Source organism: Pseudopipra pipra, chromosome 2, assembly GCF_036250125.1.
Source record: "Pseudopipra pipra isolate bDixPip1 chromosome 2, bDixPip1.hap1, whole genome shotgun sequence".
Classification (NCBI taxonomy): Eukaryota; Metazoa; Chordata; class Aves; order Passeriformes; family Pipridae; genus Pseudopipra; species Pseudopipra pipra.
The window spans coordinates 45,124,187-45,149,609 of NC_087550.1; the positions used below are offsets into that span (position 1 = coordinate 45,124,187).

The window sequence follows — 25,423 nt, forward strand, 5'->3', positions numbered from 1 at the left end:
CATGGGAAGGACAAAAGCTGCCCTAAGCCCAGAAACAGCAAAGAAAGGACTTGGGCTCCACTAGGGAATGAAAAGTAGGGCTTGTCCTGCCAGTGGGAGGGGCCCAGGTGGAGCAAACATGCGCTCACCAGCGTTTTCTTTCTTCTAAGCCCAATAGCAGTTAGGAGCAGATTCAGCTTGTGTTGGGAACTGCATAGTTAATCTCTCCATGTTTTTAGTCTCTCTGCTCCTCATGTGTGGAGCTGAAATCTGCTACTGGCCATGGACAGGTGGGTTTACTGCAAGGGAGTAGCAGGGTGGTATAAAAGGGTCATGTAACAAGCAAGGGGAAATAACTCACATTAACTGGGAGCCACATAGAGGCAGAATACAAAGGAGATGTGAATTTCCCTTTAGAGAAAATAAAGGTATTGTATGCTTTAAGGATACAGAGGGTTCTAGATTGAGCTTTTGGCATGGGATGAAAACAGAGGCATAGTTCACATTTTGTTAAGTATTAGGTCTGTTTAATACATTACTTGCTCACTGGAGCGACCACAAAGTACATTTGTTTGGTAATGGACTATGGCACGTTGCTACTATGATCCTAATGGTTTGGAAAACATAATGCCTTAAAAATTATAGCTTTAATTAATTAATAACTTTATTGCTATTCTGTAGAGTTCTAACTAACGGTTTGCATACTGTAGTTATGACTAGTGATTATACTGAAATTACACTACAATTAAAACTATAATTTTAATTATCAGTAGTTTGTGCTGTTAATTTAGGTGGTCCTTTACAGTGCAAATGGTCTGATGCAAATACTCCCAATAGTGCTAAAATGCTGATTCTTAATGAAGCAATCTGCAGGAATTGGAAAGTAAATAGTAGTGAGATAGATATTACAAAAGATTCAGAAAAACTAGATAGAATTATATCCTTCAATAGTAGAAATACCTGTTAACAAGATAATTTTCCTGCTGCAAATGTATTTGAAACCCACACTATAACATATGGTGGGACATATAAAAGCACGTGGTATGATTCCTGGGGTGGTCCTGTGCCAGGGCCAGGAGCTGGACTTCGATGATCCCTATGGGTCCCTTTCAACTCATCATATTCTATGATTCTATATACCTTACCTGTAACATATGGTTTATTCATAATGAGGTTCTTCAATTAATTTTGTTTTCAAACTGTACATAAATTGATTTATTTACTTGCTTTACTAAATATAGACTATATAGTAAATTGATGTTTAGAACAGAACTATACTGAATATTTTCTGCCTTTAGAACTGTTCTGAAGTAGCTCTTTTAAAACTTTTCAATATAAATCTATAAAATATTTTTACATAATAAATTCCTTATTAAGAACCTAACTCTGAAAACATTCTGATGTGGTACTTATCATTGCATCAATAGTAGCTGTATACACTTTATTTTCTACCTTAAATTATCTTACTGTAATTTATATATGTTTATGCACAGAAACCTGGAGATCATAAAAACAAAATGGATGTTTAAATCTCCTTCAAGAGATGGAAGGCTTCTTTAACATACTGTTTCTATTTTAGAAAACATTAACTGAAAGAAATTGATTTTAAAAAGTGCTACAGAGGTATATTTTTAACAGCATTGAAATAATGAGCTAATACATAAAGATTCTAACACTCATACTGTTCATACACTTGAAAACAGAGGAAAGTAACATGCAACATATACCTGCTGATGGGATAAATAAGCTCAGAGAATCAAGGCTGTAAAATACACCAGTCAGCAAAATAGTAAACAGTTGAAGTTTGAATTTTCAAGTTTAGGGAGAGTATGAACCATCGCTTTAATTTTTTAATTGTCTTTATAATAAATGTAGTTATCATTAAGTTCAATTATCATTCAGCTCTTAAATTTTCAACCAAAAAAAATCTGAAAGGTTAAATATTATACAAGCTTTAATTTTAAATGAATGCTCTATTTTTGGGGGGTTTTGCCCCTCAGTAATTTTAGAGGTATGCTGACAAGATACATTAATTCCCTGAGGAATACTTAGATGTAGCTTCACTGTCTTTGGCAGTCAAGCTACCTGAAGATTCTCTGCATAACAGCAAAAAATCCTGAACACCTGGTCAGTCCAAAATTCCATGCTAAAAAATTACTTTTTAAAGATTATAATGGGAGAATTACTTTTTCAATTTAGACCATTTTCTGAAAACAATTAGTGGCTGATGAGACGAACAGTTCAACTGACAAAGCAAGGGTAAGGTACACACTAACAGTGATTATAACAGGCAGATGGTGGCCAGTAACCCCTGAACCCGAGTTTGTAGGTCCTGGAACAGTCCTTATTTTGAAATGGGAGCCTAAAAGAGGCCTAAAAGAGTTAACCGAGATATCTTGTCCTGCTAAGAAACCCCAATACCTGTTTTGCTAGAACAACATTCTAGGAGCATTGGTTAATATCATGTTCTATTCTCCTCACTGGACCAAAGGCCTTATTATAGAAAGAATAAGAATATACAGGGCAATAAATTAGGTAAACCAGACGTTTGAATAAGATATAGAAGGCCCAAAGCCAGGATTTTGCAAGCTTCAAGAATTCAGGTCACCTAATAAAGAAAATTGTTGAGCTGGCTTGCTCCCAGTGTTGAATAAACAAATACCTTGCTGCTTAAAGATGAAAAAGTCTCTGAGCAGTTAATCATACCGAGGTTTTTCGGCATCAATTTGCAATGTTACCACTGCAAAAAGACAGATATACCATGTGTTGAAAGGAAAAGAAGTTCATACTTAAGAGTATAGCTTCATGGTCTCCTTAATCTGCCCTAATTTTTCACTGATGTCCCTGCATCTTTTACTTCATGTCTTGAAAGGTATCTGAAGAAAAACCTCATCAGATCTGCAGTTTGCTTCAGCTGCACAAGTATGTAACTTGATGCCAGTCAGAGGACTGATCTGGGGCAGGGATGAAAATCAGAAGGTGGCAAAAGAACAGGAGAACTTCATTTAGTGACTCTGCTGGCTTAATGATTAGGAATTCACAGCATACGATGTTACTTGGACTGTATACTAAACTTGCTACACTTCTTTCTGTCATATTCGTGTTCCAGCTTGCCCTCTGGATTTAGCCAAAACCAGTAAAGACAATTACATCATCTTACATCATGGTTTCTTCCTGTAGCATCATCTTGTTAGCATCATCTTATAATCACAGCCCACTAGTATGGTCCTGTGTTGTCACAAAGGATCCTGAGGGTTTGTGTTAAATCTTCATCCATTTTTATACTTCACAGCACCAGAAAAAAAAAAATCATAGATTGACACAGCTTTTAGAAACATGAAGAAAGTCTGTTGAGACTCTCACGTTGTTGTGAGGATGTCAAAAGTAACAGCTGTACTGCAAGGCCTAAGGACCTGGGCCAGGGAGTGTTCCCAAGGTCCTGACCACTGGTGTACGCTCCAGCAGCACAGGCAACATGCAGCATTGGGAGGGGGCTGGACTGAGTGCTGGAGTGCTGGAGCTAAATGTCTCTGAGGTTGAAATAGCCCATTAAAGTGTTGGCCAATTACCATTCGCCCATATAATTTCCAGTATGGTCAGAGTCCATAGAGGCCAGGGACCACTTCCAATAACTGGTTTGAGTGTATACACCCAATTTTGGAGGGTAAGAAAATTTGACAACATGAACATGGTCAGATTCCAGTGGTGCCTTGGCACCACCTCTTTTACAAAGTAGATGCACTGCCGCCTTATCACAGTGCCTCCTCTCCACTGCCCTAGGTATTTGGGCTGAAACATCAGAATAGCGCTGGGCACCCGTATGCCCAGGTCTCCAATATGGACAAGATGGATAGCAGAGCTATCCACAGAATCTACCTACCACTCAGATACATATTGATGCATCTGGGGACAATGAGAAAATTCTAAAAACCATAGGTTCAATAATATATGAGGAGTCACAGGCAGAAAAAAGGGTGCTATAAATGTATATATATTTCTTATGCTGAAGTTCATAATTTGTGGCAAGGAATGCAACTGAAATATTTTCCCACCTTAAGTCTGTTATGCTGCAAAATACTTCTATTCCAGAAATTTAGAGTATAAAGATTCTCATGTCCAAAGTTCTCAAGTTTGAAGTTTCTGTGTGAAAGTGGTTCATGCATGGAACGTGAACAGGTTAATGCAAGAAGTGATAATGTCTTAATACTTCCTTATGTTATCTTGGTTTCTCTTGATGGGAGTCAGAGTAGAAAGACCTTTCACTCATATCCTCTTCACCTTATCTCTCCAAAAAGGACTTTGAGGCTGAAAGGTGAGCAGCAGAAGGCCCTGACATTGCATAATGTGCACAACCCCTGACCACAAAAAGGGTGTTCTGACTGACTTTGTACTGTATATTGTCTTTGCAGCCTTTTAATGCCATTATCATAAGGCAGTAGGGGTAGGTTACAATTGGTCTCATAAAATATTTTCTCTCTCAAAAATACTGTAGGCTTGTTCAGAGATCCCTGCTCTATTCTGTTTCCCATTTAGGCACATGAAACTTTCCCCAGAGTTAATGATTTGCTGTAAGCAAATCAGCTGACACTCGTCAGGGTTTCCAAAATATCAACAGAAACTAGTAAAAATGGTAGGAGGAATCATCTTTTTTTAAGACATTAGGGATTTTAATTTTTTTGTTTTGTTTCAGAGACTGGCCTATGGGAAGCTTTAATAACTTTTTTTTTTAATTGAGCTTTTCAGTTTTGAGAGCAGATTTCTCAGCTTATTGGAAAAAATGGTGTAGCTGAGCACCCTGAGAGTGAGTGGTGATTGTGATGAGGTCTCTGCCCAGAGGTGCTGGCTGCTGCCTGAGAGCCATCCCTGCAAGTGGAGTCCTACTGTGCTCCAGAGGACATGTGCCAGCAATAATTTGCAGCTCGAGAAACATGCTCTCAGGTACTCTCAGGTATGGGGCACATGCTTGAGTGCAAGCTTTGACAGCTATGCAAGAAGCCATTTACTTTATCAGAGTATATTTGCTTTTCTCTCACGAGGAAATCTATAGCATAAAATAACAATTTGCACCATAAAATGACAGTAGGTTGGCTTTACTATTGGGAAGAGACACAAAGAAATTTAAACTAGGTATAAAGATGGGAGAGATGTCCTGAGGTCCCTTCTACAATCCTGTAATCCTAAATTCCCTGCTATGGAGAAGCATAGATTTTTTTTCCCCCATTCTGAACTTTAGTTGCCCTCTATTTAATGTTTCAGAAACACCAACTAATTTATTCTAATAATTTTCCCTTTAAAGTCAGTAAATATCACCCACACCACAGAGTTTTATTTGCACACAGCAAAGCAATGCCTAGCAGACAATAGATCTTGTTTCCATTTGTTTCCTTATCCCATGGACAAAGGTAGGCAGTCCGATGAGCCCGCAATCCTTCACAGTTGTTTTGTGTTCCTCTTCCATAAGACAAGAAAAGCACAGGGAAAAACAAAATTTTATTTGTATGTCTATCACGTGACACAACTTTTGTTTCTTAGCACTCAGGCTCCCATATTGGTAACATGGATAACCTGACACACAGAGTCACAGAATGGTTTGTGTTGGAAGGGACCTTAAAGATGATCTAGTTCCAAGCTCTCCTGCCGTGGGCAGGGACACCTTTCACTGGACTAGGTTGCTCCAAGCCTGTCCAACCTGGCCTTGAACACTTCCAGGGATGGGGCAGTCACAACTTACCTGGGCAACCTGTAGCAACACCTCACCACCCTCATAGGGAAGCACTTCTCTAAAATATTGAATATATTCGACTATAATAAGCTATAATAAAGAAATTCTTCTTTAAAATATTGACATGATGAATGGAGCATTCAGATAAAGACCTTCATCTTAGGTGGATGCTGTAAGCAATGGATACAGCCCACACATCTCCTGGAAGCAGTGGGGTAAGATGGCAAAGGCAACTTCACAGAAGTCAGTTGTTTGAATGTTTGGATTAAAATCCCTTTGGGGGACAGAAAAACGCGGGTGTTTTTTATTCCAGTATGTGCGTTGTCCTAGTTTACTCCACCAACACAAGAAAAGGAAGTTTTATTCAAAGCCGACTGTAGTCAACAAACTCTTCTCACTCTTTGCCCCGAGTTATACCCATGGGAAATATATAAACGCCATAAGCACTAGGGAATCGTCTGCAGTTTTAGGCCATATCTGTAACGTTTTGGATTGTGACTCGGAAAATCAGGCGTACACTTATACGCTCGAAAGACCTTTTCTTCCTGTTTAATTTGCAGAAACGAGGTGAGGGCGAGCTCTTTCCACACCTCCCCGACGTTAAGCACGCCCAGGCCGAGGCGGGGGAGCAGCGCTGTCCCTCACGGCAGGCCCCGCCCACCCGGGGGCCGTGGCTCCGGCTGCGCCCGGCCCCGCTCGCTCGCACCGCCCGGCCGCGGTGCATGCGGGGACCGCCGCCGTGTCCCGGAGCAACGCCGCCGGGCCGCCATCGGGGCGCGGGCAGCGGGCCTCTCTGTGCTCGGGGCCGCTCGCCCTCTGCCGCCCTCGCCAAGGCGGAGCCGCCCTGGGCACATCACCGCCCCGGGCACATCACCGCCCCGGGCACATCGCCGCTCCCCGCCTCGGGCGCGGGCTGAGGGAGCCCGCCCAAGGAGCAGTTCGGCCGCGGTGGCTCCGCGCACGACGGGGAAGCGGCGGGGGACATCCTCCTCCTCCTGCTGCTGCTGCTGCCGGAGAGGAGCCGTGCGCTTCATCCTGGCTGAGACTCGCTTGCTGAAGGGCACGTACTTCATGTTACTGATGAAATCAAGCGCTGCCTTCTTAAGATTTTTATGAAAATAGGAAGCCAGGCAAAGAGAGACCTCCTTAGTGTCTGTGCTCCGTGAGGGAGAGGCCACCAGGCGAATGCAGCCGTATTAGTGGAGTGTTTGTGAAGAAAGACTTTGGAACCTGGGCTTGTTTAATGCTGGCATTTAAAAACCTTTTTGACTCTTCCATCTATATGCAACATTCTTCGTGTATGATAGATTCTTCATATATGATAGATTCTATTTACAACATTCTTCCTATCTTCGTATCTGTATAATACCTTTGGCTATGCTGATATAAGGACATATGAAGGAAGGAAGATTTGAAGCTAGGGGAGATACCTTTCATTAGATTTAACTACTATGGTTTGGCCTAATAAAGACAAACTTTAGAATATGAAAGAGTTATCGTAAACCTGAATTAACTGACAATGGAAAGATACTATTGGAAAAGTAGTAATACAGTTAGTTGTTATAATCATTTAGTTTTAATGATGAATATCTTTTAAACAGTTTTCATAACTGGTATAAGTACAAAACAAAATATAATTCTGTGAAATGGTGCCATTTAATACTGTTTATAGGTGAGTCCTAGCTCTTTTGAACTTGTAAACCTTACATTTGTATTTTACATTTTTAAAGATTTATATAAAACCACCGGGGTAACATTTGGCATGTTAAATGTTTCACAGGAAAATGATGCAAAATGTCCATCTGGCTCCTGAGAACGATGAAGATGATCTCTATTCTGGCTACAATGATTATAATCCCATGTTTGATACAGAGGTAAAAATTTGCTATTTTCCACCTTTCCCATAGATAGAATTATAATTTAGAAGTACAAGATAAGAACTTGTGTACAACTTTACTACTGCTTTGAAGTGAAATGTACTTTATTTAGCAAGAAACATAAAAAGCTTCACCAAGATTTTTTTTAATAGTTAATTCTTTGAGAGTTTTCTATTCCAGCAAAGTAGTTGTGTACATCTCAGGAAACCTAATACACTATAATAGTTAGAATTTATGAAGTATAAAATCTTAGTTATTTGTAGGCACATTCAGTGTGGTGTTTCCCAGATTACGTGCAGGAGCACGTTTTCTGACAAAAGAGGCTACTCATTTGCCAATAGGTCATTGATCTCTTACTGAGCTGCTGCTGCTGGAGCTCACAGTGAAATGGAATACTGTAGGTCTCTGTGCAATCTGGGATGTCTTAAGATAGCCCTGCAGACCACTTTCTGGTAACTGCTGGTATGGTGGAATTGGAACAACAGTGGGCTCATTTGATCCAAACCCACTAGACGTGGCATCCTGTGTGAAATCCCAATGCCAAATTCATAGGAGTTGCAGCATGACCTGAGAGACATGAGATGTCTTAATGTATTGGGATGGCAGGTCTTAATGTTAAAATTTAGAAATAGCGTGAGTAGTAAACATTTGGATGGAGATAAAATTTCATATTTTATCACTTCAGCACTGCTTCCTCAGTATGTTTTTACTTTTCAAAGAATAATGAGTTTTTACATTTCCTAGTCTAAAATACCAAAAAAGATAGACAAATACTGTCGTTGTAATTTAATGTCAGTAAAACCTGTTCTTCAGTTATCTTCAGGTCAAGTATTTTGGGAAGAATTACTGTGTTTTTACCTTTCTGCTTTTAGTAGTCTGAAGGTTCTGGAATTGTGGCTTTGGGTGTTGTCATTTTAAAAGGGTTGATTTTTTATTTTATCTTTTCTAGGATTTAGAAAACGATGTAGCTTTTCAACAGGCAGCAAGGACAAGTCATGGAAGAAGACCCCCTGTAAGTACCTTTGAAAATACATTGCAATAATGTAGAGCTTCTCTAGAGCCTTAGCTCGAACTTTGGCACTGATACAAACTTGAGAATCTCTTACTTTTTTTTTTTTTTGTCTACTACTAACATGAAGATACAGACTTTAGTTATGCATATGAAAAATAAGTAAAAAATTAGCAGAGCCTGATTAACTTCATTGCATTCTGGAGTTAATCTAGAACAACAAGGAACTTTGGTTGAAAATGCGTCTTCCTGTTTGATAAAATGAGGTAAAGCCTCGTTCAAGAGCACAATTATACATTCACAAAGGACTTTGTTTAATATTCCAAACATAGAATTACTGGCTCTGATGTACCATTACAAGATTGAAATATATACTAGACAGTGGGATTTAGAAAATCATGTGCTATTGTTCTGGTAACTTTTTCCTCCATATTAATGTAACTGACATCAATTCCCTTGTTTTCATCTAGCTTTGACTTAATCTTACATCAGTTTTCAAAACCAAATATGAAGTTGGTACCTGCACTTTAGAAGTACCTACTGAATGCCTAAAGAAGAGCTGGAACTGTCTGATTGTTACTTCTTTGCCAGAATAATCTGCTTCTACAATGAGAATTCTTTCTGTAACAGTTGAAGCATTATATCTGTGAAATCACTACAGAACTTATATAGAAAGACTAATAATTGACACATATGGTTGTTAATTGGTGAGGATTTTTTTTTTTGGTTCTTTGTTTTTTTTCCCATTCAGGTGACAGCCAAAATTCCTGGCTCAGCAAGTTCAAGACCTTTAGCTACTGGATTTGGGGTAGGTTTTTGTTCTATTGTATCCCTAATGAAAATGGTATTTACCAAAAATTAAATGTAACATTTAATTCCTTGCACAAAGTTAGATTATTTTCTTTTTTCTCCCAAACCATACTGTAAATCTACTTCCATACTTCATAAGGCATTAGAATCCAAGGAATTAACCAGATTCTCTTGCAGGGGAAACTGAATAGCTTGTTATTTTGGCTTGGGAAAATTTTTCTGGAAGTCTGAGTTGTTTATCCGCAATAACAGAGCTAGAATTTCCAAGGCATTGTCCACAATACTGTATCTTTTGCTCCACAGATTTGCTTCTCCTACACAATAATCCTTGCTAAGGTACATTGATCCTTAGCAGTAAAAATGAAAAACAATCATGGTGTATGTGGATAGTGAGTATAATAGTAAAACATAGGCCTTTGAGTGGGAAGTAGGGGAATACTTTTTCATGGCCTGAAACCCTTAATTTTTGTCCGTTTGTATTGTATATTTGTCGCAAGCTTTAGCACTTACTAATAAATGTTTCACATTTGTTTCTTTACATTTTTAACCTTCTGCAGGAAGACAGTATGTGTCATTCAGGAAACGGGAGAGATATCCATTGGCAGTTAAAAAGTTAAAAAGTGTGTCTGTATTTATGATAAAATAAATCTGCATGAAAGTAAAACTTAAGAATTAATTCGGGGACAGATTTTATCAGCTCAGAATTTTACTGAAGTATCTTGTGTAAATCACTTGTTCAATTTGAAGATAGTAATTTCAATAATTTAATAATGGAAAGCACTGCTGCCTCAGATAATTTTCTGAGGGAACTCCACAACATTTGCAGTAGCCTGCAAGTTTTACCTCAAGTGCTAAGAGAAACGGCAGGCAAATTCCCTCAAGTTCCCTCTTTTTAAAAGAGCTAACAGAAGTATCCAAATACATAAAAAAAACTTTATTGCAAATTTGTGCTAACAGAAGTGTTGAACATCTTTAAGTCTGCCAGGCACTGGCAGTATATTGTTTATGAATAACATAAATGGGAACTTTGCTTTGAACTTATGTGAGAGCTCAACTTTTAAACCTCAGCGTTGAGAAGACTGTACTTAGGCTTCTTATGCTTTCTGAATGCCAGTTTCAAACGATTTACTTATTTTTGTAGCCAAAGACAACTTTACCTTCATCTATGGGAAGACCAATGACAGGAAGTATACAGGTAAAGATTCAATATGTACATTTTATATTCATTTGGAACAATAAAGTTTTCTGATAAGTGTTTGATACAAGTATTTTTAAAAGATTGTAATATTTAAGTAATAAAAGCATTTAAAAAAGTTTTCAGTTTAGTGAGGTGGTAACTAATTTTTGTATTTAAAGGTTTCGTAGTATATAATTATATATAAATAATAAAATATATAAAATTATATATCTATAAATACATATAATGATGTTCTGTATTGTCCACAATATTATTTTTAGTAAGTCTATTTTAATATATCTTCTTCTTTGTTTGAGGATGGGGTTTCTCGACCAATGACAGCAGTGCAAGCTGCAGGTTATACTAAGGCAGCTATGAGAGGTATGGTTTGTAGAAACTGCCAGCTGCCCCAGGGAGATGTTATTTTACAATTTTCAGTATGCCATTAATTTTGCAGGTTCTTCATTTGATCCTCTTGGCCAAGCAAGAGGTCCTGCTCCACCTCTGGAAAAGAAAAATTCAGACAGGTTTGTTCAGTTTTGCATTAAATTATTTCAAAGCATTAACAGCAACAGAAAGCCAACCATGCATAGAGTTCAAAAACATCCAGGCAGTTACAAAACCTTGAGAGGCCAAACTCTTAACTTTGTGGAATAATGCCACAAACAGTATGCATGTGGTTAGCTGACTTGCTGGAGCACTTGCATTGACTTTCAGGAACATTTGATTTCAGTGATTTCTAGTTCTGAATAGCTCAGCAGCCTGGATGTAGGTGTTGTCACACAAATGCTGTTATACAGAACTGTGGAGGATCATGGAAGTGTGTGTGACTGGCAAGGAACACCATGATTCTTGCAGCTCTCTGGGAAGAACTTGAGGGAATTTGCCTGCCGTTTCTCTCAGCACTTGAGGTAAAACTTGCAGGCTAGTGCAAATGTTGTGGAGTTCCCTCAGAAAATGTCGTTGAGCTTTCCGATACAAAAGTTACGTTCCCCAAATGTAACTATGTAGGAATAGGGAATCCTACTGAAATGCTCAATTATTTAGCAGACGAAAAAATCTAGATGAATAAAAACTTTTTGTTATAATCTGCATGTGCAAGCAGTACTTTGGAGTTATCTGTGTAAATAAAGGTTCAATTAATTGCTTTTAATGTGATATTTCATTTCACTGGGTGTTTGACTTGAAACACCTTATCTGTTGTTCTGTTGTTACTTCTCCTGAACAAGCTGAGTTAATGAAATTTACCTGTCTGTATTGTTCTCTTAAGAGGATTTATGTTTTCTTAGGTCTCTGTTCTCAAATTGAAAGTGCAAATGTGATATCTTTGGAGGATCTTCTTTGGGCATAGTTTCTTGTGATATTTTCATTGATGGGAAAACCAGTTAGTTGCGACGTGTGATACATCACTGTGCTGTTTTACTGAGTAGTGTGTAAAAGAATTGAATTATGTGTAAAAGCTTAGTGTTTGCAGTTATGTTACTAATGTTAATCCTTTTATTGTTATTTTTGTTTTAGTCCAGAAGAGAAGTTGAGGCAGTTGGAAAAAAAAGTGAATGAACTAGTTGAAGAAAGCTGTGTTGCCAACAGCTGTGGAGACTTGAAATTGGTAATTTTTCTAGATTTCACTTTTGCTGTTGTGTGAAGAACAATTTGTATAGATAAGTGTTTTGTCTGTTATAGAAGGTACTAGAGCAATGTTGTGCCAGTGAATAGTGGCTAAGTAACAGGCTCTCACCTGTTCGATTTACATCTAGTGTAGATGTTTTTGGAGAGCTCAAGCTGTTTGGACAAATTAGCACTTTTGATAAATGTGGTCTTTCTGTTTGACACAAAGGAATATTTTTCTATGCTACTCCAATTCTGACAATTTCAAATATCTCCGTAGGTCTTATGAAATGTGGTGGGTACAACATCATTTAATCTTACTTCAGCTGTCTTAATGTACTGGATATGTTGGTGGATTATCTTTTTTCAGATGTCTTTGGTTTTGCTTTGAGATCTAGAATTCATTCAGCTTTCAGGAGATGAGCTAACTTGCTAATTTTTCTTGAGCCCCTTGCATGTATGTTCGAGAATATTCTTTTTTTCTTGATGTCAAAGGGTTGTTTCTTATGTAGATTATATCAGATTATTCCAAGGGTCCTCTAGGATGTTTGTATTAGTTTCTGGCAAGTCCAGCAGAATATCCATTTTTCTGCAAAAGCCATCAAAGTTGCCAACTCATTATCTATAGAATAGTCAAGTTGGATTTGCCTTCTGTCATAAGGGATAATAATCAAGCTGTATCTTGAAGTACTTCCTTCACTGCTGGCTGCCAAATCGCTACCTGGAGTGGTAACCATTACTTTCTTAATGATTGTACCCTTGTGAAGGCATACAGGACTGCTAATGGCACTTCCTAGACCCAGAGCATTAGTTGTGCAAAGGGTCTTGACACCAGTCTGCAGAGAATTATAATTGGGTATGTACATGTGACATAACCACTGTGGATAGATAAAAAGGGAAAGCAGTTTACCAGCACCAAGAATTAGTAAAGGTGTATGTACAGAATACATTTATGTGGTTGTAACCTGCATGTTTATTTCTTGCCTTCACTTACTTCCTTCCAACACTCTCCTACACTGAGCTTCTGCAATAAGAAAACATGCCAAACCTAATTGCTCCCTCTTTTTTTTCTTTTAACCATTTCTGTGCACTTTCTGTGATTAATAAAAGTAGAATAATCTTTTAGGATCATGATAATGTAGTGATTATGGCATATGCATATGTGTGACTGTACTTCTCTAAAATTATACAGCTAAGTAGACTGTATGTTTGTTTAGTGCTAAGTAACACCTTTTTGTGGGTTATAGTGCCATTTTTCAGGCATTTGGTACAGTCTATGCATCTAAAGAAAATCGACATGAGTATATTCTCTTCATACTTTTTTTGAGTATACTTTTGTCATCTTGGGTCAATAAGATTCAAGGCACTGTTAAATTCTAGCATTTTGTTTAAGGCTCTGGAAAAAGCAAAAGAGGCTGGAAGACAGGAAAGAGAATTGTTGAGACAACGTGAACAAATTACTCCTCCAGAAAATATCAACTTAGACCTCACTTACTCAGTAAGTGCTTAGAAATGTTCAGTGATTGAAATGTTGCTAAACCCCCCCCCGAACAGATATTTCAGTGTTTCCTGAAGTGTGTGTGTTGTAATGCTCCTAGCAGGGTACCAGAGGAGATCCATTTATGTCATTGAGTCTATTACCATGTAATCTCAAGTACCAGAGAAACCAATGTTAGGTGGAGAAGGATGCCCATGAATATCTACTCCAGCTATCTACTCACATGCAAAACTTGCGTATCAAAATGTAACAGATATAAACCCTGTACTTCAGAAATAAATGGTCTAGAAAATGTGACATGCCAAGAGAAGAAAACAGGAAAGATCAGATGTTGTCTTTAAATTAAACCATAAAGTGACAGAGAATGTATTACATGAAATAGAATACAGTAATATTCTTGAATCTTAAAGCAGATATCTAGGTTTACATTCTGGTTTTCAAATTAATAGTAGACTTTTTAAAAAAAAAGGGTACAAGGTGTATAAAAATACTTGAGGTGTGTTTAAAGTTGTACCCTGGGTAGTGCTGTAGAGACAACTATTAACAGTTAAATTAGGCAGACCTAATAGTTTATTTTACTGTGAAGGTCAGGGTAAAGCTGGGGAAAAAACGTGGAGGTGTTTTACTTGACACCAGCAGAACTTGTGTTTTGAAACAGCAGTTTGGAAAAATTCTGTCTTTCTAAACTGAGTGACCTCAGGCAGTGGGACCGTTTTCCACATGTTGGGAGCCATAAATTACACACAGTTTCTGAGAATGAACTTGTACGAATATTTGTTAATAACTTTGTATTATAACATTGCATTTACTTGGATTTAAGGCTCACTTAGTATGACTTTGAATGGTAGTTATTTATGTACAAAATAAAATAATTACCTAGAATAAGTTTCTTTTAAACTTGTTTCCTCTATGTCCATATGCAAGAACAAAGCAACATTAAAGACGGGAAGCTTAAAACTGGTACAAACAGGACTTCCCAAGTAAAATTAATTTCAAATTATCTATTATGAATTCAAGTTTATTACTGTTGAGAGGACAATATATTTTGTTGTACCTATAATTCCAATTTTCTATAGGTTCTTCTCAATCTGGCCAGTCAGTATGCTGCTAATGAAATGTATGCTGAAGCACTGACTACTTACCAAGTCATAGTGAAGAATAAGATGTTCACCAGTGGAGGTAGGTTATATTCCAAGGTGGATTAAAATTGATAGTTAGGCATTCAAAATGAGGGCTGCATCTGTATGGTGTTGATTCATAGAGATCTCAGCCCTCAGAGTCAGCTGGTCAGAGTGGGCAACAGATACCCAGTCTCTGACTTGGAGAGCCAAACCACATTAGGTTACACCGACTCATGAAATCTTTTTTTTCCATAGGCTAAGCTAAACATAAAGATAAATCTATAATTTTCTCATGCCACACACACTATGTTGTCTGCTCTAATACTAATTTTTTCTCTTTTGATTTGGCTTTTCCCTCCTGAAAGATTCTTTTAGTATTTTGCACATCTTTGAGACAACCACAGTGCACTTTTCTTAGAGATGTTGATTTGCAGCTGTTTTTCTGGAGAGCACTGTAAATAATCTCTACCTCATCCCTCAGTTCATAGTCAAAATCAGAATACATCTTACATGGTAGTTCTTTCCTAGGTTTCATCAGTACTTCATCTTCTCCTGGGTGAAGGCAGTTCTGTGCAGTGCTGCTTTAAAGGGACACTGGTATCCTGTAATGAAGACAAATTTATTAGGAACTTGTTCTACTGTGCCACTTTGAAACAATTTAAAAATCTTGTAACTCATTGACTTCTTTTGATAGGTATACTGAAGGTAAATATGGGAAATATATATTTAAAACAACGGAACTATTCCAAAGCTATCAAATTCTACCGCATGGCTCTAGACCAGATTACTAGTGCCCACAAAGAGATGAGGTGAGTTTCTTCTAGGAGGCCTGCTTATGAAACACAAGATTTGGATACAATATGATTTGAGAGTTAAAAATATAACCTAATCCTGATTTCTTTACTTAGGATGAAAATAATGGAAAATATTGGAGTTGCATTTATTAAAACTGGCCAATACGTTGATGCCATTTCTTCATTTGAAGATATAATGAGCATATCCCCAAACCTGAAGGCAGGCTTCAACTTGATCCTATGTTATTTTGCTGTTGGAAATGGTGAGCAAATGAAGAAAGCCTTCAAAAAACTGATTGCAGTTCCTTTGGAAGTAGATTTTGATGACAAATACATTTCATTAAATGTAAGTTTGAAAAAAAGAAACTGTGTCTTTACATAGTAAATTGGGAGAAAGAGGGAGATATATGTAATGCTTGGAAAGTACTGAATATGTAAATCAATGTGTACTTAGATATCTAAAATAACTTTTTTTTTACCAACATGAATTTAGTGTGGCACTACTGCTCAGAAGTGTAAAATAATGGAAGGACATTCAAAGCCTTTCTTCTCAGAAGATATGATGTACATAAAATCCACACCATTGTCTTTTGAATTTAATTATTAGTTCTTTTGGAGCTAGCTAGAAAGATAGAAATCATAAGATGATCATGTGAGTTATTGTAATGAGAAGGTAGCACAAGTCCTTCTCTGCTGAATGCAGTTCAGCAAATGCTTATTTTTAAGCATGAGAATATTCTCACTCTGCAGCCTTCCCAGTCTGATATACATGACACGATCTACATCCATTAACAACCCTAACGTGAGCTGTGACAATGTATATGAGCAGAAAAACAGGATTGAAGTAGTTGTAATGCCAAATTTCAGATTTTACAGTTAGAAAACTACTTTAAGCTGAAGCTAGCTTTTTCAAATGTGGAAAGTAAGTGACATTATAGACTATGTATTCTGCATCAATTTATGTTTGCAGTCATATCATCTATAATTAAAATGTTTGTATACTGGCATAATTTGCAGTTATTTTGTCCCCCTTCAGGATGATCTACATACCAATCTACTGCTCGAAGCCATTAAAAATGACAGTATAAGTCAAATGGAACGTGAGAGGTAATGATGGAATCTATTCTTTTTTGACTGTGGTGCCTGGATTTTGGCTCCTGAAAGGATTATCGGACTCTCACCTGTCAACAGCTCTTGTTACGAAAGTGTCATAATTCTTAGGAAAGAACACACTCAGAAGAACCAGTTGGATCACTCGGTTTAGTGTACTACACTAAAGTAGAATATCTGCCCCAAATGATCTAGGTTGCTTAAAACTTGCAGCATTAGAGTTTTTTTAAAAATACAACTACAGTTTGCGGTGAAAGGAAAATAGAAAAAACTGATACAGGGCAAGATACAGGGCAGTGTCAAGATACAGGTAGCAGGGGACTGGTTAGACTGACTTCTGAGATTGTCCTGAGTGCAGGAAAAAGCAAGAACAAGATTTGTTGTTTTTTTTTTTCTATACATGTTTTTGAAATGATGACATAGAATGGTTTGGGTTGAAAGGGACCTTAAGGATCATCCAGTTCCAACCCCTCTGCCGTGGGCAGGGACACCTTCCACTAGACCAAGTTGCTCCAAGTCCCACCAAGCTGGCCTTGAACACTTCCAGGGATGGGGCATCCACAACTTCTCTGGGGCCACCAGTGCCCCACCACCCTTGCAGTGAAGAATTTCTTTAATATTTTTATGTTGTGTTTTTGTTTGGTTTTCTTTTTCCTTAGGAAATCCATGGCAGAGGAATACATCATGACGGCTGCTAAACTCATTGCACCAGTAATTGAGACATCTTTTGCAGTAGGCTATGACTGGTAAGAGTCAAATGGGGCTTCTTTTTTTCTAAACTATATGTGAGTCTCTTGTGCTGGTTATGAAACTAGATTCACAAACATAAACAGCCTGGGAAACACGGTCTGCCCCACATCTCCAATGTGGTATCCAGGCTGTTTACAGTTTGCCTCCATAATCCTATGGAGAAGAACAAAACAAAGCATTAGAGTCTATCACTGAAACTCAGCTGTTAAATATATATTTTGCACTGTTCTGTGTTCACGCAGAAGGAACTTCCAAAAGCTCAATTGAATTTGAAAATTCAACTTGAAAACTGAAAAGCTTTTAAAAATCTCAGTAAACAAACACTATATGGAAGGTAATTATCACTACTCTTTAGTGTAAGTTTGAAGATAGCATGATGAAAACTTGGGGTGCCCAAGAAGTTTTCATTACTCCATAGACTCATTATATAAAATACTTAAATCCAAATTTTTATTGGAAAGGTTTATTTGCATTTCATTTAAAAACCTAATATTTTTAAATGTAAACTTAATCTACCATTTCTTAAACATTTTACAAGTATATGCAGGGATAGGCTGCTGATACAGTTCACCATTTGAACTTTTTTTTTTAATTTTTAGGTTAGCTTTTGCTTTCTGTGGTATTTTCCAAAGGAGAATACTCTTCTCTTTAAAACAAAATCAAGTAGACACACTTACTCTAATGACAATATAAAAATGATTTGTATAACTTTCCCAAGATGTATTTTTAACTTACTTTTAGTTTTCTATTATAAGGACTTTGATATTTTTATGTATTTTTAGTAACACTGGAAAAATAACGTACACAAATGAGTGTTGTGTATCTGCAGGCACAAAATTACTGACGTGTTCAGTGTTTGGGTAGTGAAGGACATTTGTTGAGAAAAGAGGTCTGTCCTTTACCTGGGGTTTTTGGCCTGTTAGGATTATTTTCAGATTGTGCAGATCCTATCATTATAATTTACAAGGTTGTTTATACTAATATGAAATAATCTCTCACACAGATGTGCTTTGTCTGCTAGGGTCCACAAGGTGGTGTTTGATGGTTTAATAATCATTATAATCTTACAATTTCACTACTTCTGCCATTCTGAATTATCAGAACTTAAACAGTATGTCCTGTGAAAATTAGCTTGCCACTTTAGAATTTGTTAGCATGAGTAAGTCATATTTGTTTGCTCTGTATCTTGTTTTTTTTGTTCAGGAAAATTGGAAAAGGTTGTCAGATACTGTTTCCTTAGTGCTATCCACAGAATACTTGTCATGAAGTAACACACTCTTATATGTGTTCTGGCTAGTTAGACAACTTCTGGTGAGATATGTGGGATTGTTTTGTGTGTATCAGGATAGATCTACTCTGTTATTTTAGGCTGAGGTATTTGAGCCCAGTGAAAAAGTTTAACCAGCAGTTTGAGCTTGGTTTTTCAAATTATAAACTTTTTAATGAGTTCTCTGAGTATTAAATGTGCTTTTAATCAGATTAATTGTCTTTAGAGAAATTAAGTGGGGACAAATAGTCTTTGGATTTCATAACTTCTTACTTAAAACGTGACATAGTCATGAGACTATTCTGCCATATTCCAAAAACAACAGTTGGATAGTTAGATCTCATTGCATTTTATAGTTAAAAGATGTTAGCAGTAGCAGTTGAAAACTTTTTTGACTTTGCAAAGACATCTGTAATAAAAGAAGAAATTATTATTATTTAATATAATATTTCCTCCAGCATAAAAGACATTTGTATAGAGACTGTCCATGTGCCAACCCAATTACAGCAGGAGGCAGTTTGTTAAATTAAACTTCTGTTGGCAGTGTAGCCAACTGTGGGAAGGAAAGAAGTGAGCTCTCCACCAGTTAAAAAAATAGGGGAAGGGATGAAGGAAGCATCCTGCAAGTTGTTCATTGACTGTGCTTAATTACCAACTGTTTGAGAGAACAGTATGTGCATACAGTAAATAAAGGTCTTGCTTCATATGATCAGGCAGCTTAAGGTAGACCACATCAAACCCTGGAAGATGGAGTTTGTGAATGAACATCTGAACTGTCTGCTGCATTCTCTTCTGCACTCATCTTGCAGAAGACCCTAAGCCACAAATAACTGGGAGATGACCAGTTATTATGACTTTATTATTATTATAGAGCTCAGGGACACAATCTGCAGTCTCTGCAGTTTGTTCACTAATCTGGTCTACAGGTTTGGTAATATATGCAACAGGAGATGAGGTTTGAAAAACCACTGTATAGAATGTATCCAAAGAAAATAGTTTGAAAACTTGTCTTAGTGAGTTTTTGATATCAAGTATTGCTCAGTGGTGAAAAATAAAGTGATATTTAGACAGCTGGCTTAAAAAAAAAAAAGAGATAGCAGAGGTACTATTATTAAGGTAAGTTATGGGTATAAATATTTTCTCAAATATTTTTTAATCAGAGTGCTCTTTTCCTCTGTGAAGAAAGATTAGCTAAGAAAAACTGAATTAGGAACGCAAATAAGATGCAAAAGTGTATAACTTAGAGGGGTTTGCACAGGTGCATTTTGTTTATCTTTATGGATTGTTTCTGTTGCAGGTGTGTTGATGCGGTAAAAGCTTCCCACTATGTAGAGTTAGCCAATGACCTGGAAATAAATAAAGCCACTACTTACTTGAGGCAGCAGAATTTTAACCAGGTATAGTAACTTTTCACATTACTGCTTTTATGTGTTTGGAAAGATACCTTTCTTAGCCACAGCATATTTTTTGGTGAGGGAAAGAATGATTTATGCAAACATAATTATTTTTATGCTGATCAGTAAAATAACTTTATAAAAACACTGGCAAGAGATGAGCTTTATCTAAATAAAATTTCTGCCACGGAAGCTGGTGTGAATGCACTTCAAAATCAAGACACTTAGATTTAGTTATCTTCACTGGGTGTCCAAGCTGTCATTACAGTTAGTGGAACTGAGGTTAGTACAGTCAATAGAGCCTAGAAAGCTTGTTGCTAATCAACATGAAGGTGTTTTCATTAATATGAGCTGAATCTTGTTAGGTTGACTGACAAAATATATGCAGCTGCACTTCATATATATCATTAATGCTTATGCTCTGGTATTCTCACTGTTCCCCACGTACTACAGCTTTTATAGGATTTTACTATAAACTGTTCTTATACTTTAGTCGGCCCTCCTATTGTTCCATTGAAATACAAATTAAAATTAAATTAAGCATCTGCTCAGGAGCTTGGACAGTTCTGCATGTCTTATAAAAATGCTTGCCCCTCTGGAGAGCACAGGGGGTTGGGTGAATCACCAGTACTGGGAAGATATTACAGCAGTTTAAGCCACAGTGTGTATTAGCAAATGAAAAAAGTCATAGAAAAGATACAGTATTAGTACTTCCAGGTAAAAGTATAGCTCGTTGCTCAAAACTCAATAGCTTGCAGAAGTTCAGAAGATAGATCTACCAAAACCATTGTGACTTTATATTTTTTTATCTTGCACATTATTGCATGTTTAATTTTAATTGGTTTGTTGTATTTTTAAATATACACGTGAGATAACTTTTGGCTATTTTGAAATGATGCATATTTATGTAGGTAAGATCTTTCTCTAGCTGGCTGCCCAATCACTAGAAAGATAAATTTCTGCCAGTGAATTTTATGCCGAACTGCCTTCATTTAAAAATTTTCACCAGTCTCTTTCTAATAAGTACAGAAGGCTGTTAACTCTAGCTTTCCTTTTCTATGCATTGCCAATATAGGTGTACAAATTAATACCACAGCTTGCCACATTTAAGTTTTTGGTATCTGAGTGAATGTGCAGCTTTCTGACAGTGTTTTATTTAAAGGCAAATGCATTTTTTTGCACTTAATCTTTATGGGTTGTGGCACAATTTATAATACCAGGTTTTCATCAAAATTGTAATGTAATCTTTTATTTGCTTGTGGAAAAGGCTTGGTTTGAAATGTGAGCAGTTGGAAAACAGCTTCATTTGAACAAAAGGAAGCTCAGATATCTGACAGGATTTGATCAGCTTCCTTCTAACATACACTGGTTGGTACATTCAGTGATAGGAATGCTTAATAAATAAGAAGGAATATCAACCCCCAGTTTTGCACAAGTGGCCAGAAGTATGAGAGATCATATACAGCAAAATTACTGCTGAAGCTGTGAATACCTCCATCATCTTCTAAGGTCCTTCCCCTTCACACATCTTGGACAGGTACACACAGGGCCACGTGCTTGACTTTAACTCCTTTTACTTCTCATGTTTAAGCTTTTCTAGTTTCCTGAACAGCTCTTCCTCCTCCTGCCTGTCTTGTCCTTCCCTGTAGATACAGCAAGAGAGTTATACTTTGTTACACTGCATGTCTGAATGTTGTGGTTTAACCCAGCTGCAAACAAAGAACCAGGCAGTCACTTGCTCACTCCCTGCCCTGCTGGCATGGGGGAGAGAATCAGGAGAGTAAAGTGAGAAAACTCGTGGGTAGAGATAAAGGCAGTGTAATAGGTAAAGCAAAAGCTGCTCATACAAACATTCACCCCTTCCTTCTTCTTCCCCTACTTTATATACAGAGCATGATGCCATATGGTATGGAATATCCCTTTGGTCAATTGGGGTCAGGTGTCCCAGCTGTGTACCCTCCCAACTCCCTGTACACCCCCAGCCCACTCACTGGTGGGGTGGGGTGAGAGACAGAAAAGGCCTCGGCTCTGTGTAAGCCCTGTTCAGCAGTAATGAAAACATCCCTGAGTTTCAACACTGTTTCCAACACAAACCCAAAACACAGCCCTATACAAGCTACTGCGAAAACAATAACTCTATCCCAGCCAAAACCAGCACACTGATAGCTTTTCTGAGATCAGGAAGCAATTTTGAGAGTTTGGAAAATTTGGGGCAAATCTGGTAGATTTTGAAGGGTGAGAGTGTTATGGGTAGGTAAACAGTCGTACAAACTTAAGAAATTACTATTTTGATGGTAATTCCTTGTGATTTCCAGTTAGTATCCAGTATAGGTTAAAAAGCCCCCTAGAATCAATTCTCAGAAGTAAATGATATACAGAGATCGCTGGTGATGTTTCTGTGTAGTACTTAAATGGAGGGAGAGGGAAGGGTGTTGGAAGTTAGCAGTAAGGGGAGAACTCCTTTTAGTTGGATTATGTGATTATTATTTAACCTGCACTGGAACCACTTAATGGTACAGTGGGACTGCAGAATGGTGATTGCAGAGTCATTTTGTTTTGTTCTAGTAAAACTGCAGCTGCCATTTAAATTCATCCAATCTGCCTGTTGTTCGTATACTTACTAACTCACCACCTGCTCAGCACACCTTTGGCTGAAGAACAAGAATGGAAACTTTTTGAAATAGTCAGTTTCAAGGCTTAAAGGGTTTTTTTTGTGTTTAAAAAAACCCCAAAACACTGAAATAGATGGGTTCATTGTAATGAATATGTTATTTTAAAATAGTTCTTGCAAATAAAAAATAAAAGAAAATTCAAGAGGAAAATTACCATACTGTGTCTGGTTTTGTGTATTAGACGTTTTGAATGTTTTTTAATATCAGAAAAAACCTTTGAAAATTAATTTAAAACCTAAATTCTGCAGGTTAACCATGCAGCTCCTGAACATCTCTGGCACACCCTGCTTGAGTCAGGCAAGCTGCTTTGAAGTTTAACTTCTGTAAGCAAATAATTTAGGTACATTGGAAGCATGTCACAAAGAATAGTTTGGACAGTCAGTGTTTTGATTGTTGAATCTAACTAGTAATTATTATTGGGATAAAAAAGTTAGAAGTTCTTTAGAAATCTTTAAATGTAGCTGATGAGACAGTGCTGTGTTGCAAGGACAAAAGGAATATTGCTATGGATTTTCATCCTAGGGCTCATAATTGCTGAAAGGGTTCAAGAGACCTGCAACATTATTTACCAGTAAATGACCAGTAAATGAATTGAGTTCAGAGTCCACGTGAACTTTTTATTATACATGAAAAGGACATTACTTCCTCTCTGATCTTTATCATCAAAAATACCTTTTAGCAGTAAAAGCAAAGTTAAATAAATCAACCGTAATGGGAAATAGCTTTTCAGAAAGTAACTTTGAACTATATAGCTCTAAATTCACTAAAAATTCCATGAAGAATTTTCTTAATAGTAGAGTACCTCAGATATAGTAGTATGACATCTGAAAATATTTGGGATCATTCCTTTTTTTGGAGAAAGTCACAAATATATATATAAAATTTAAAATTATCATAGTTACAATTCTTACATTTCTAAGACCACAAAATCCAGAGCCTTTTGAAATGCTTTTCTTGGTTAAAATTGGTGTATTTTTTGAGAATTTTCTGTTATTGGAGAATATTAAGATCATTAGTAATTCATAGTTCTTGGGTGGAATGTAGTTGACTAAATCAATGAACTACATTTAGCTGTGTATACTTTGTCGTTTTACACATCATTCGTTTTTTGTGTAGACTAACTGTGAAACATTGTATGTATGACAGTCAATTAAAACCTGTTTCATTTATGTTTATTTTGGCATTTGACATACAGTATAGTGCATTTGCTTTGATATGTAAATAGCAGCTGAAATGTTTCATGTCAAGAAAGAGGGAAACTTTTGAATTGCTAGTGTTGATGGCTAAATTGAGGTTACCACATCTGTGTTGTAATACATGATGGAACTGGGCTCACTGTGATATTCTAACAGTTTGTGTAGTTAATATAAATATTTGGCATCAAGAAGACAGATTTTTCTTAATCATTTAATCTGCAGTTAGAAATGTTGTCCAAAAGAAAAAGCTGCCTTTTATTTCAAAGTTTCTCTCGTAGTTTAAATATGCTTACTTTTTATCTTTATTTTGAAGTTGATGAAATTTAGTTTTCATGTAAAAGTTTTTAAAAAGCTTTGTGGCCTCAGGCTTCACATTTGAGTACTTCCTAGACTTGGGCAGTTGTCGTTGTCTTAATACACAAATCAACTGCAAGTTCAAGTCCAGTCCTATGCTGTTGTGTGTATTTTTTTACATATAGCACGTTCTTTTTTAGCTTTTTAATAAGGATTTTAATGTCAATTGTTTTGTGTTCACTTAAAGAACTGGAAAAATATGTATGAGAATTTTAATTAGCCAGATTAAAAGCAAATCATCTAACGTTGTGTTTTATATGTATAGAATTGTCAGATATCTGTGTAGTTCACAGTAGCCTTATCTAATCTAAATTTTGGAGAAGTAATAAATATTCAATATTATAGAAATTTTGTGACCAAAATTAATGTTATGTATAATACAGATGTACTGTTGCGTGTACATGCTTATAAGTATGTGTTACAAGCTCTAGTAATTATCAGATATGTGAGTACATGAATTGATAATTTTAGCTGATTGTTACTGTGAAGTTTATCAATGCTTTCTGAAAGGATTTTGGGGTCAGTTTACTTCAGTTGGAAGTAAGTTGTTTCCAAATTACTTCTAGGCACTGGAGACTTTGAAAATGTTTGAAAAAAAGGATAGCAGAGTAAAGAGTGCAGCTGCAACAAACCTTTCATTCCTTTATTATTTGGTAAGTGTTTGTTTCAACAAAACCAGGTAAGAACTGCGGTTTATGTAGCAATTTCTGTATTTTTGTAACAATTTTTGTGTCTGTCTAAATAATCCCTGTAAACAAGAAGAAACTGTGAGCTAGAAGAGTTAACCTGGAACACCAGTTCTTGGCTGTAGTTGCAGTTCGGATCAGGTCTTTTTGTATCCTGTTGCTGGGAAGAAGAGTGAGATCGAGCCCCAAGCCACAGAAGTGTGTCTGCAGAGGGATTTGTGCAGCAGCTCAGTGGCTCCATTTAAAACATGGGTCCTGGAGACCCAGATTGAACTTAGGAAGACCTGAACTACGTAGCTTAGGCAGGTGTGTTTGTGTATGAAATTTGTAGGGTATGGGTATTTTCTTTCTTTTTTTTTTTTTTAAATAAATGCTACTTTAAAAGAAAACTTCCAGACC

The 25,423-nt window shown here is 36.9% G+C and overlaps 1 protein-coding gene across 7 annotated transcripts in view; it reads left to right on the forward strand.

Moving 5' to 3' along the window:
• Window positions 1-6,550: 6,550 nt before the first annotated feature.
• IFT88 (intraflagellar transport 88) overlaps window positions 6,551-25,423 on the forward strand; it is a 45,294-nt gene continuing 26,421 nt past the window's right edge. For 5 of the 7 annotated variants that reach the window (XR_010428271.1, XM_064645317.1, XM_064645321.1 and 2 more), the window contains exons 1-16: window positions 7,006-7,373; window positions 7,482-7,575; window positions 8,528-8,590; window positions 9,339-9,395; window positions 10,539-10,592; window positions 10,892-10,955; window positions 11,032-11,101; window positions 12,093-12,183; window positions 13,576-13,680; window positions 14,757-14,859; window positions 15,496-15,610; window positions 15,710-15,941; window positions 16,632-16,702; window positions 17,365-17,451; window positions 20,020-20,119; window positions 24,905-24,991. Coding sequence is in view for 6 of the 7 variants with exons in the window: in XM_064645317.1 (XP_064501387.1) it covers window positions 7,348-7,373; window positions 7,482-7,575; window positions 8,528-8,590; window positions 9,339-9,395; window positions 10,539-10,592; window positions 10,892-10,955; window positions 11,032-11,101; window positions 12,093-12,183; window positions 13,576-13,680; window positions 14,757-14,859; window positions 15,496-15,610; window positions 15,710-15,941; window positions 16,632-16,702; window positions 17,365-17,451; window positions 20,020-20,119; window positions 24,905-24,991 (1,419 nt within the window). In the remaining variant the exon portion in view is untranslated. The other 2 variants (XM_064645318.1, XM_064645320.1) reach the window with 2 other exon arrangements.